General features: G+C 42.6%; 1 protein-coding gene across 2 annotated transcripts in view; it reads right to left on the minus strand.

The window, feature by feature from the left end:
* PARP8 (poly(ADP-ribose) polymerase family member 8) overlaps positions 1-13,711 on the minus strand; it is a 122,739-nt gene extending 109,028 nt beyond the window's left edge. For both annotated transcript variants that reach the window (XM_082074827.1, XM_082074826.1), the window contains exons 1-2: positions 13,107-13,711; positions 12,319-12,373 (exon numbers count right to left, since the gene is read on the minus strand). In XM_082074827.1, coding sequence (XP_081930953.1) covers positions 12,319-12,373; positions 13,107-13,197 — 146 coding nt within the window. In that variant the 5' untranslated portion in view covers positions 13,198-13,711. The remainder of the gene's footprint in view (positions 1-12,318; positions 12,374-13,106) is intronic.
* Between the last annotated feature and the right edge of the window lie 552 nt (positions 13,712-14,263).

Consider the following 14,263-nt stretch of genomic DNA (forward strand, 5'->3'; position numbering starts at 1 on the left):
ACTTCTGCCACCCTCTAGGCCTCCAGGGCAGTTTACCAGGAAACTGAGTGCAAAATTCATTTGCATGGACACTTAAAAAAACGCACACAGATTTGAATCAGAAGAAAAATTAGAAGAAAAAAAAAAAGGGTTCTTATTATGGAGAGCTCAGATGTGTTCAGAGCTGTAAAATCTCTGAGGAAGAAGAAATGACAGAATGCTAAAGAGAAAGCTGACACCACTTGTCTAAAATCAACGTGCATGCATGCATTAGATATGGTCTGGAGTGGCTGCATATGCTGCAGGTTTGTGCATGCCAGATTACTATATAAAATTAGCAATGGAAAAGAGATACTCTGCTTAGCTCCTCTCCAGGAGAAAATATTTTATGCATAACCTGAAGGACTTGAAGCCCTCTGGGAAGCAGAGCCAATGAGAAAGGTCTGTGATCCATCTTCAACTCTTCCAAATTTCACAGACACTGAATTCACAGAATTCCTTCCATTTGCCTGATTATCATCTTGCTGGCAACAAAAGATTCCCCCCCTCTCCACATTATTTCATTGAAGTAGTTAATTATGTATTTTACCTGACCTGACTCCCGCTGAAGGCTCCTGTGTAACTATGAGATCTGCTTGTCCCGACACAGGAGGAGAGCAGTAATTCGGGAGCGCACGCTCCCATGGCAGTCTGCCAGGCTTTATGCACAAGAGTTTCACCCTCCCTCCATCTACGGGGTTGTGCAGGGCACAGCCCATGGCCGTTCCTCCGGCTGTACCTACTGGCACCCCACCCTGCCAGATTTCCTGTGCCTATAGGGCTGGTGATCTGCACAACAAGCAAATCTGATTTTCAAGCCTGACCCTTAAAAAACCACAGACACACCCAAGAAATCCAGCTCACATTAGTGAAACTCTACCAACAGGTCTGCAACAGGATGAGTCTTTCATCTGTCACTTCTAGATTAATAATTACAAATCGAAGGAGAAGCCAACCAAGGAGAACCTCAAACAGCATCACAGATGGCAAAAAGTGACACTCAACCAGTTATATTATGGAACAAATACATGAAAAGAACATTGTCTTGATCCCCAAAGCAAGTAGTGAACACCCAGAAAGTTCAGAATGACCATTAATAGCACCACACACCTAAAGAAATGTGCATTGTCACTGATGGAAATATCAGAATGTTTCCTGTATTTGGGGGAGCAGAATTAAAAGACAGTGGCTGAAGAGAGACTCCTAAAGGTCCATAAATAGTGCTTTTTAATGAGTAAGTCGCCTGTAAAATGAAGAATGGGAAACTGTATAAAGCAACATCTATTTTTTTTTTTCACAGTTCTATTGAAAACACATTCTGTAATGCACAAGAGCATACAACTTTCATTGGTTCAAGCTAAAATGTATTCTTACACCTGTGCAGCATCTACAGTGAAAGATCTGAAATACATACTGTTTCTAAACATCTCTGTCCAGTCTTACTTAGGTACAACAGAAATCTCAAAAATAACCCAGCTGAAAGAGATTTTCAAATGTAAATCAGCAAACAACTCAGGCTGCAGCTGCAATTATTTCAGCAGTGATTTTTTTCTACCCACCCACATATTAGACACCAAAACCAGAGTAACGAACAGCAACGAACATGTGATCACTCCGATTAGCAGTCTGAGCACCCATTATCACTCTCGTAAAACCTCCCAAGAATTGAAATGAGCATTTCAGGATATATATGTATAACCTGAAGAGAACTGGGAGTTAAGTGATCTACAGCTGCTTGATGATGTTAACCTGCATACTCCAGTTGTTTAATACCAAGTATTCCACGTCTGTCCTCTTCAACAATATGAACACAACAGATCCCAGTTTTTGTCAGAATAAAACAGTACGCAGAACACCTCTGGAAAAGGTGAAAAGAAGGGTGGAAAGGGTGGAAGGGTGGAAAATTCCAAGTTGGGAAGGAATGGAAAGACAATTCTAAGAAGCCTATGCTCTCCAGTGGCACAGTCGAAATGGAAATGGCATAGACAGGGCTAGTGTGAAACCTTCTCCAACTTCTGCAGATTGAAGTCACAGTTATCTTTCAAGGGGGAGTACAGAGGTGGTATTGCCTGTGGGACAAGACCTTCCTTGTGCCAGAGGGATCCTGTGGGAGCATCTACATTGCCCACAGAGAGGCAAGTACTTTGTCAAGCTCACCTTAGCACTGAAATGAAAGAGACCACTGTGTTGTCTTGTCTAGTGCCTTTCCTCATGGCATTGAACCACACAAACCTGAGACCCAAGTGCCACTCTGATGAGAGCACCTGTTTGCTACACCAGCAAACTTTTCGAGTCTCTACCACTTCATGCAACTTCGCCCCACTTTGGTCCCCCCCGCTTTAAGTACAAGCCACTCTCAAATAACATAATTTATATCATGTCACTTCTCATCTTCCATGAAGCTTGTCCTTTACCTGTCACCTAAAATGCAAACACAATGTGTAATTTCAGTTTGGTATGTAACTAATCATGCACGTATTAAACTGTTCTATGAGAAGTCAATGAAGATAACATACTGCATTTATATTTATCTTTGCTCCATTTAAACTTCCTTAACAAGATGAATATAATTATAGACAGGTCCTCAGTGCTAAGCGTTGGCACAGCTTCACTGAATTCCATGGCAATTTGTCAATTTAAATTAGCTGAGAATATGGTAAAATGTTACATCAGAAATAACTTGGGACAAAATACAGGTGGGAATACGTTGTAAGTAGGCAGAGCGATGGTAAAATGCTCATCAATACGAGCAATTTATGATGGTTTGCTCAGCACTTATATCAAGAGTTCTGCAACTGTTACATACACTGAAATACGCTGGAAACATGCTTTAGAAATTGTCATGACAGACAAGACATGCCACTTTTCATGGTGGCATTTCAAAGACTTGACCCACTGTGCTGTTGGCTGATTATGTCCTACTAATAGGGGAAATGAGGAAGGAATTTGTAGCCAGAGTAAAAGCTTTTCTTGACCCTAGACGATGATTGGTTTACGTTCTCCATGAGCAAAATCAATAGCTTTTGTAATTTTTGTCCTGACTTATGTAACTGCAACTCCTGTCCTCTTCACGGGCAGCAAATGCCTAACCCGCATTAGCACACCGGGAGGCCAGCATCCTCCACACATCCACGCCTGCCTCGAAGCCAGACAGCGCTAGATGTAAAGGATATTTACATTCCATATCTCTGTGTGTTTGTCATCCTTGGCAAAGGTCAGGTTTTAGCTGAACTATAGGATGAATGTGTTTCTTCATGCCTTAAATAAAGGCATGCACTTTTATGAGGTAGTATTTTTTAATATCTACTTATTGATTTTTAAACACAAAAACAGTATAGTAAGCAATTATTCATCACAAGAGGGACAATCTGAAGTATGTAAAGGCTTATGAGTAAAATATAAATTCAGATACAGAAGGAGCCTAGAGTTTCCCTCCACCCATCTACTCCCTACAGTGTGGTTCAAAGGGAGAATGCATTTATTTTAATTCACTACATATAGCTAAAACTAAATAAATATTAGAATTTATCGCAATTTGTCATTTTAAATAAGAATATCAAACAAACAAATAAAATGTAACAGTCAAAACATGGACTTGAAATGTCCTTAGATTACCCAGCAAAATACCTTAACCAGAAGAACTAGTGGTGGCTGCTAATCCCATGCAATTTTACTTCAGTCATGAAGGTAGAACAGCTCTAAACAACACTGAAATTTGCTGTAAAAATTCCATCAACAGCTAAATGTGGCACGGAGAACATGTAGAAATCAGGGCTGTATGCCAAAAGCAATGCTGCTCACGCATTACCCAAAGATTAAAAAAAAGAAAAGTATGTGCACTTAGGTCTGCTAAAAGCAAGACAGCTTGCATCTTTGGTGGGCTGAGTATTGTCCCTCCTTAATTCATACTCCAGAGACCAACACTAAACTAATTTAAAAATTCTGTTGCCCTGAGTTAACAAAACTGGTGTATGCCCAAGGAGACTCTGGCAGATATTATGTTCCTCCTGTTGCCACCTAAACATATCCAATTTCAGTGTTCCTGTCATCCACTGATAAAATGTGAGGCCTTCTTCAACACATAAGCCTACAAATCCTACTGAAATTTTATGCTCAGCCTAACAAGCCTTGTTCTACAGGATGGTTAAAAGTTTTTACAGCAACATAATTCCCCAATATTATAGCTTTTTAAAATAAAGGAATTAATAAGCTCAGTTTTCAGCTGTAACTCCATTAGACCTACAACCACATATGAAAGATTTCATGTCATATTCATAGAACCATATTAACCAGTAGACTATGTAATTCCCTACCTACCTACAAAGGAAGGCTGTTGACAGTGTCCATAACTGCCACACTAAGGCATTAACCAAGTATGTTTTCCAGAAATTCTAGATATTTGAAGGTTATAATTTTTATTAAAAATACCGTAAAACTCTTTTTTTTTTCATGTTTCCACTGTTAATAGTTATAGCTACAAAAAACTCTGACATCATCTTGGGTCTCAGCTTAAGATTTAATACTGATTCTGAGTGAGTGACAGGTAAAGACGTTTTCATGTGGCCCAGCAAATTACCTTCTTAAAAGAGGACGCTTAACAACCAGGTTTTCAAATGCTAAGGCTAAAAAGACAAAGGAAGAAAAGAACAGTTTTGACAACTGGCCTTCTGTGTGTGCCCTCTGCAACACCAGCAACTTGCTAAGAATGCATGAGAGCAAGCTTTTTTCCTTGGATAAACTGCAGTTCTCCCACCATGCAGGACGGTACTCAAAAATGAGAACAGATGTGCAAAGATGGCAGAAAACAGAATTCTGGTCTTCATAACTGCCCCGCAGGTGAAAAAAAAGTTATTCCGATTGCCGTTCACTAGGAGTAGTCAGGGCCAAGTAAAAAATTCAGCAGTATTGCTGTGGACCCAAGTGAGCTTCATCATGTCAGTGGAATTACTCTGGATTTATACAGATGTAACTGAGATCAAGCAGTTGACTATCAGCAAGTACTGTTATGACAATGAAGTGCTTCCTGGTTTTAACACCTTTATAAATGCCAGGTCCTATTCTGACAAAAGAGCATCCTCATTATTTTAATGTATGATTATTTTAATGTCTGATTATTGCAGGGTGAGAACTCCCCAAAAAAGATTAATTTTTCAACTTTAAGGAAAAATAATTAGCAAGAATGAGTGATACCACAAAAAAAAAAAAAAAAACAACCAACCAAACAAACAAAAATCCCACCTCTATCATTTGAAGAAAAGCTAATGACCTGGAATACTATATCTAACCCATACGCTATTTTTTGTACTTCAGAGCAAATGCTGTCTGTCACAAACACCTTATTGGGTAGAAACATGACAGATGAATGGTGCAAACAGCACGTACGATGGCGTTCAGCCCTTGCAGCAGGGGGACACGATGTCTGACACAGAGCTCCCTGGAGACCACGGGTCCTCCCAGGAGAAGTCTGACTCATAAAAGCAACCATTGTTCCTGGTCCTTGGGCAAAGCTCCTTCCTGCTCCTCCTGCCATAGAAACGGGATGGATGCAATCTTGTGTGAGCATGCGAAAGCCTGTCAGGGGAACGAGATGTTATTTCTGCACCTTGTTTAGTCCTTTCAGTGAGATTTCCTAGCTACTGCTGCACAGGATAGTAGGCGTTTGAGTCTATTTTATGCTGTTAAAAGGAGCTCCTTTTCCTCAGATGAGGTCAGTTCAATGAAACATCTGTAAAAATCTTCACCCTCCTGTAGCAAGGAGGACATTAATTCTTAAGAGCTGTCCTCTTAAATGGGATTTATTTAATGCCAAGGCAGAATTATACATTGGAGTTTTTCCTACATTTACTCACATTTCATCCCTTTCTTAGTTTTAATTGTAACTAAAGTGAACTCTCCCAGCAGTTTAAAATTAACTTTCCCTCTAGGTGCTGAAACATATTAAACTGGGTATTTTGACTCTGAGTGATTAAACTGTGATTCAAATGAGAATTTGTATTCTGCACAGTAAGTAATCCATGGAAAAAGTATGCCAAGAGGTATTATATTCTCTTCAACTTTTTATTGATGAGCATTGAAAAATATGGGAAATTATTAGAGGCTAACAGGAAAAGCCAGAAATAGTATTAGTCTCAATACAGAGAAAAGTGATAGAAATTAATTTTGTCAGAGTGAACTCTGCTTTCAAATTGACTTGTCTTATCACATTAACACTTTAACAATGACAGCTTACAGGTCTATTTTTAGGTACTTAAAATGTTAAAATATGTGATGAAAGCGGAGAAAGAATAAGTTACTGAAAACGCTGCATGTGAACACATTCAGCACTCTTCCCAGCTCTGTGCTGGTGAACCATTCAAACAGCAGTGCATACATTTGTACAAGAAAAACACCTGCATGAAGATTGTGATGCTTTTTTAAAGTGTTAAGCAACACAAAGTAATACCAAGACCACTATGTGGTGTGGGAGTTCAGCACTTCTGAAAACTAGATCAGTCATTTAAGTGTCTACAAACATACTTTTCTCACAGAAAGGTAGATACTGACCATTTGAATGTATTGTTCTCAGTATCGGTACAGTACGCAGCTGAAAGAGGACAGGCACTCACTTCACCAGACTGGTAAGACATCTCCAGAAGACCATATTCTCCCTGAAGTATGTGATTTTTACAAATTAGGTTAATTTCAGACAACGCTGATTTTCTAACAGCAAGACAAGAAGGATCTGTCAGACACAGTACCATCTAAAAAAGGTGAGCTCAATATGACCATGTGTAGAAGTGTTGATTTTGCTTTTCACAAACCCTCAACATTGAACTTAATGACTCTTTTACTACAGTGTTCTACTGGGTGTCTTTTTAGGATGAATCATTTGCTAAATCACACCTACTGAATTTCTTATAGTACCTATCAAAAAACTATCTATAGGAATGTATGTGTAGGTTTCATGTACGTAACACACACTGTCAATATTGGAAGGCAGTATAAAGTCAGAATAGGAATACACAGAAAGGAAAATGCTTGTCTTAAAGAGATTTTAACACTGAAACTTAATTAATACCTGATAAAAAACTCTTTTTTAAAAGTACCTAAGGCTGTATTCAATGTTACTTCATCTACAGAATCTTTAATGAAGAAATGAAAATCACAATGCTTGCCATGCTATAGCTAAACTAGATTCATCTCATACCATAGATTTCTCTCCTAGGAAATGGTATTGTCCCAGCAAAAATGTTAAGCTATATTTGATAGAAAAGCTAAATTGAAAGATGATGTACAATCTTCCAGCCATTTTGAAACAGCAGTAAACAGACAGCTAAATACAACCTGTGTATCTAGTTTTCACCCCTCTCTTACTGTAGCATGGGTAGATTTTAGGAATGTAATTACATATTTAATAACCTGAACACAAAGTTAAGCACAGCCATTAGCAACAGAAGATGAACTTGTATCTTGTATTCAGCCTTTCCTAAGCACTGTGTAAAACTGATTCCAGCTAAAACCATTCAAAGCAATGGATCCCACAAGAATCATCTCCTTCTTCTTAAATCATACTTCCATGGACACTTTCATCTGATGTAAGCCACCACTGCTTCTAAAGGAACAGTCCAGCCTCCTCCTCCCTAACACTGCATAGCAAATAAACACACTGCCATGCAGTGAACCAGACAGAGGTTAAAACTAACCTATCAAAAAATGGTTGTTCTTAAACTAGCTCATTTTGGAAAGCAAAGAAAAAAAGGTTCAGAAAGGTTTTGGTTTAAAAATACTTTTCAATTCTCCCTCCCCTTTTTGCTACAGTATATATAAATAGAGCATAAATTTTAAGATAAAAACTCACTTTAATTAGCCCCAAACCATTTTTCCTCACAGCTTTTTTTGTACTGAAGACTTTCAGTGTTATCAGAGTGATAGCACAGTTTCAAAATTATTCACCAAATGGAATCTTTCATGGAGGCAGTCTTATTAAATTCACATAAGTAGCAATAGCGCATAACACTAAAGGGGAAAAAAAGGTTGTCTGTATCTATTTGTTGTCAAGTGGTTCAAACACCTGGTAGACATAATTTGCTAGGACTTCAGATAGTGGTTTTAGTCTCTAGCTACAGAAAGCCACAAGAAATTTACTTACTCTTCAAGTGGCACAGCTCCCAGCTGTGAAATATTTCACTGCTACAGTACGGTGGGAATTAATTCATCAGTTTACAGGAGAACTTTTGATGCTACAATGTTAAGCACTGTGTCTAGCCTCTTGGACAGAAAACTAAAAGCCAAATATTCAAAATCAAAACAGCCCAAGTTAACTATGTGTCATTACTTTAAGCAAAAATAAACAATTACTTCAGACCAAAATGCAACTTTCCTTGCTTGTTCAGAGCTGCCATTGCTATGATCATTGTACTGAAGTAAGGAAAGCAGAACACGAGTCCACTGTGCAAATAGGAGATGGGAATTTTAATGACAAAATTAATTTGTGTGTTCAGTTCTTGCAGGTCTTACATATATTTTTTTTACAATAAGCTGCAGTATTAGATCTGTTCTCATGCACAGCCTTATTGTTATTGCCCCTTGCTGGCAGTGAGAGTTATATATATATTTGAATGAAGAGGTATTTCAGGACTGATATGATGTCCTTGTTTAGCCTCAGAAAAAAAAAGGGGGCGGGGGGGGGCTAGGGAGAAAAACACTAAAAAAGGAAATGCCTTTTTTCAGGAGAATCAGGCACTGCTTCTATGTAAACCATGGCAAATGACATATAAAGACAACACAACTTCAGGGCATCACATTTTTCTTTGCAAGATGACAGATCAGCAATTCTGCTCAGTCTGTACGGTTTCTGGAGGAGCAGTGTTTCATACAGGAACATGAAATAAGAAAAATGAAACAAGAGATCATTAAAACAAACAAACAAAAAAACAACAAAAAAAGCACCACCACACCTCAACACACTTTAATATCCTTTTCAGATCCTGCAGTAAAAAGCATAAAAAATCCAGCCATTTCTGACATTCTGCCAGATGTAGTTAGAGTAAATCTTGCACAGTCACAGCACCTGAATGAACACCTCACTTTGTAAGAAATCTATCACCCTACTTACTGCTTTCTGACAATGGAATTAAAAGTTATTAATCTGATCAACAATCCGCCCCATAATTAGTGCCCACATTATGCACAAAGATGTGCTTCCCTATAAAATTGCTAGTTACATCGTTCCCAAACCAGGAAGCATCTCTGCAGTGTCAAACAACACAAAAAATTCAGAAGTGTGAACACAAGTGCATTAGAAAAAAAAAATATAGTACAGTTGAAATTTAACTGAATTACATAGGTAAAGGTTTATTTATGATCATTCAGACAAAACAAATATATTCATATTTACAGAGTTTCTTCCATTTTAACTTTACTATGGGAATACAAGTGATTATAAATGTGCTCCGGTTTAGGCCTATCTACTTGGATTGATCTGCAGCATAGTTATGTATTACCTCACTATTTGAATAGTACTAATGTAGGAAGAGGCTGTGCAATCAATCCAAGCAACAAGGAAAAATCAAATAAAGTTAGAGAAGGTGGCACCAAGAAGAAAAATCTCACACAGATAAACTTAACAGCTTAAAGAACAAACACAAATAAACCTTAGGTCCTCATCACAACTGAGATAGCACTGGTACACAAACTGCCATAGACATACCAATCTACTGAGAATCTGGCTGTGAGTTTATAAATTAAGACCACTGATAAATGGACTTCATGGGCACTAGAGTTAACCACAGTATGCAGAGGAAAACCCCAAGTACTGTTTAATTGGTTATTATCTTCATGTTCCTTTTTACAAGGCTAAGACAAAGAATCCTCCTTCTCAAGGTCTTTCTTTCAAGGCTTTCTGCTCTTCTATCTAACCACCATGGCTAAACAAAGTCATACTACACATTGACCTAAAGGAACATCTAAAGGAAATAAAGCATGAAAAATACTTAGTTCCAAGCACGGCTAATGCATGCTAAAGTACTGTGATCTTCCCTGCACACCATTTCTACTCTTACTCATTTAAATCTGTTTCTCAGTTTGAATATCCACCCAGTGATCATCCCCCCCTTTGACCATTACTCGAAAGCCTGTGCTTCTGTCAGTTTGAAAAACGAAGTCATCGGGCTGAGTATCTGAAATAACCGGTCAAGGCCTGTTGGCTGATACTTAGGTCTATGATCAGGAGATAACAGAGGTTCTGCTGTTTAGGGACAATTCCTGAGTGCCACAGTCAAAAAATGGGGTCACCACTCAGGAAGTCCACAGCTGTGGCAGTGGCAGTGAGACAAAAATCATGGCCAAATGCAAGCAAAAGATCCTTACGCTCTCCAAAACTGTTACCACATACAAGTCGCTGCTGCTGACCCTGTCTGGAGACTTGCCTGAACGCCACACGTGGAGCGGTACAGCTGCTGCTCAGCCAGCCCCTTCTCCAGCGAGAAACCACTAACTCATCTTCAATGTGAGAAACTCAATTTGGCTCTTAATAGTCAAGGCCTAGGGTTTTCATTTTACGTACTTCACAAGAGAGCTTACTACCATCAGCCTGCCACTAAGTATACCATTGCACACTAAGGATATTGTAAAACATCCTTCTAAATCACAATACAAACGGGAAGAGAACATGAAACCCTTATGTCAAAGGATGCTTTTTAAATGTCCTTCAAATGTGAAAAGGAAAGTGAAATTTGAATATGCTCTAAGTAACAACCCACTTTCACCAATTTCTGTAAGCATAGCATTTGTTTCTCAATTCAGTTTGAATTTTCAAGGTCCTGAGGCTAGTTTCCAGTCAACAGTTTCCAAAGCAAATGCTTTTTTAGGCTGCGGCATGTAAGGCCCTCTTCTGTCTCTCATTGTAGAAGTAACGACACTCTGTTTCAACATTTCTAAACCAGTTTGCTTGCCATCAGTTATGCCCTTAGGGCTTTCACTTTAATCAGCTTGAAATATGGAAACAATAGACAGGTTTCACTTCCTGGTTTCTGCTGCAACATTCGATTTAGAAAGCAGTGCAAAGTAAGTTTCAAATTCAATTGTTTCAGTAGCATAATAAATAATATTTCTGTTAGATATTTTTTTATTGTGTCAAGCCTTTCCAGATTGTCTTTTAAAACAAGACCAAAACAAAACATATGCTAACACCCTATGTGAAAGAGTACACTACAAGCAACCTGAAAATAGATTCTCAGCTACTGGTGAACTATTCTACTCCACTGAAAATGACAGAAGTTGTCTTTTCCTTTAGTAGGAAGAAGCAGGGCAGTGAGGTGGGAAAACATTTTTCTCAGCAATGTCACAGCCCGGGGAGCATCTGGGAGCCTGGCCCTGCAGCCAGGCCCTGAAGCACGCACAGGGGAGAATCAATGGCCGCACTGAAAGGTTCACTTGCAAGGAACACAGTATTGTAACCTGACATACCCTGGGAAAGAAAAACAATTGCCAGCGTTACCAGACTGACTGAGGGAAAAATAAAGAAAAAGAAAACACAAGACTTCTTGCCAAGTCTAGTAAAATGCAGCTAAAAGAACGATAAAACGACGAGGCATTTACTGTTAGCACCTTATTAAGTAAAAGGTAACTAAGAGTCAGGGAAATGAAAAAGATGGGTGTTCAAGGTTTTACATATATTTCCCTTTGAAAACAAACAACAAATGCTGAAATATAATTTAAAAATGTGTACATGCACAATCTGGCTTATAACCAAAAGCTTGGAACCACTCAGAAATAATATTTATACTAATATTCAATAAAAGCATTTTTTAGCCTTATAAGCTATACTGACATTTCACTTAATGTCTCAGGAATTTGATTTGGTGAATTGTAGACAGTCTTGTATCTGTCATGGGACTAAATATGGTTTCCATTCAAGCCAATAAGGTCCTGATGTGAAATTTGGCCTATTTGTTATTTAAATTGTAACTTTTCCCAGCTTTTTAATATTAATTATATCATATATTGATGCCTTCACAGTGTTCCACTTAAGTTTACGTCCAGCAGAAATTCTATGTATCCACATAGATTAAAAAAGTACAACAGTGAAGCCCCACAGAGCAGCACTCAGAGGAGAGCTTCCAGTAACTAGGATCACATTTCTGATCAACTCCCTCAACACTTCCTCCTGAGTTTACCTGTGGGCAAAGGCAAATGATTTACTGATCCTCCTTGCAAAAGGAAAGGAAACAAAAAAGCCTGCCATGGTATTGAAGCACTGCACCTCACTGCCAGCAGGAAATGCAGGGAGTCATTACTGTAACAAAAAAAACGAAACAGTACCTTTTGGAGCCTCCAATATAGGTGAAGGTGAAGGTGGAGTCTGAGTACCTGAAATCTGAAAGACAAAAGAGCTGCGTTATTACAACTTGTCTTTATTTTGGCTGAAAAAGCCCAAGTTTTACAGCTACCGACAGGGGGATGGATGGAGGGGGAGCCGGGGTGAATCAGAGGAAATGCAGCATCTCCCCCCCCGCCCCTCGCAACAAGTGCCCGGTGCTATGGCAACAGCAGGGATTTCCAGTTGTCAGAAACGGCAACAGGCAGCCACAAGCCCAGCTCCTGCGACGGCTCATCACGGCCGGCAAAGCCAAGTAAACCCCGAAACCCCGGGCCAGGGGGAGTGTTTGCACGGCACGGCGGGCAGTTGGCCGCTGGTCATGCCCCCGGCCCTGAAGCCGGGCGGGTGTGCGGGGATAAAGGCAGGACCCAGCCCGGCCGCCAGGAAAACGGCCGCGTAGCGCCCGCCGGCGGAAAAAGCACCAGGGCTACGCTGGGCGCTCGCCCTAGCAGCTGCGGGCTGCGCCAGGCAGCGGGGGCACACACACGGGCACACACACCAGCCCGGGATGTCCCCCCCCGCCCTTCCCGGCCGGCGCCTGGTCGCATCTGCCCTCACATGCCCTCGGAAGGGTAGGGCAGGGAGGAATAGGGAGGCGGAGGGCAGCCACACGCCGGCTCGGCGATGGCTCCCGGGAACGACGGCGAAGGGCACGGGCACAGCGGGGTCTGGGGCGGGCGGCGGTAGCAGCATCCGTGCCGCCAACCTGGCGCCCGGGAGGGATACTCACCTGCAAACAGGCAGTCCTTCTCCGCCTTGCACTTTTGGATCACAACGTCAATATCCTTCTGAATCCTCTCTTGTCTTGAACACATCCCCATGAAATAAATCCCAGGGGCAAAAAAAAAGGCAGCCTTTATTCCCACCCGCTGCCAGTTTTTAATATTCAGTCTGAAAGATGGACCCTGGGGCTGGCGAGCTGGAGTCTCCCCGGCGACCCGGAGGGATCCGTTCGGCCGGCTGGAGGACGGAGGAGGAAGGCGGTGGGAGCCGATGTTGCATGCCCAGATGTGCCCGCCCAGATGTGCGGCCGCTGCCAGTGAACGGCAATTTCCTCACAATGGATCCAGCGGAGGGTGGCGGCGGCGATAAGGGATCCCTCCACCCCCCACGCCCCGTAGGTTTTTTGGGGTTGGTTGGCTGGTCTTTTTTTGGAGGAGGGGAGGAAAAAAAAAAAAAGAGGGGGGGCCAAGCCGACCCGACCGCTCACATCCCTGCCCCTCCCGCCAGCAGCGGCGATCGCCCCGCAGCAGTAGCGCGGAGAGCCGGCGGCGGCGGCGCCCGCACCCGGTCCCTGGCGGCGCGGCGGGGCCGGCGCTGCTGCAGCGACGCCGAGCCGCAGACCCTCCCTTTGCTCCCGGCCCGGCACGTACGGCCCCCGCCGGCTCACCCGGCGGAGGCGGCGCGGGGGAAGGAAGAGGCGGCTGCACAGAGCCGTGCGGGCGGCCCGGGAGGCGGCGGACTTGTTGGCCCCGCCGCCGGCCCTCGCCTCCTCCCCCAGCCCCGGGCATAGGCTGCCGCCTCCTCCCGAGCAGCGGAGAAATGCAAATGGCAAGTGATCGGGGCGGCTCCCAGACCGGCACCGGAGAGGAAGCAGGCAGCGCCGCGCTGCGCAAGGCCGGCGGCGGCGGGGACGGGGTAGAGGGGCGCTTCCCGGCCGGACTGGGGCAGGGCAGCGGGCCCCGCTGGCGCTTTGCCCTGGGGACGCGCCGTCCCACGCCGCCCTCCCCCGGCAGCCGTCGGCTCCTCGGGGCGCTGCGGGGCGTCTCTCCCCGCCGCCGTCGCCTTCCGCGCCCTTCCCCCTCGCTGCGGTTGCGCTCCTGCCCTGCACCCCGGGCAGCAGCTGCTCTGCCCGGCCCTTCCCCGGGCAGGGAGACCTGGCAGCGC

Source organism: Streptopelia decaocto (assembly GCF_964273445.1).
Source record: "Streptopelia decaocto genome assembly, chromosome: Z".
Classification (NCBI taxonomy): domain Eukaryota; kingdom Metazoa; phylum Chordata; class Aves; order Columbiformes; family Columbidae; genus Streptopelia; species Streptopelia decaocto.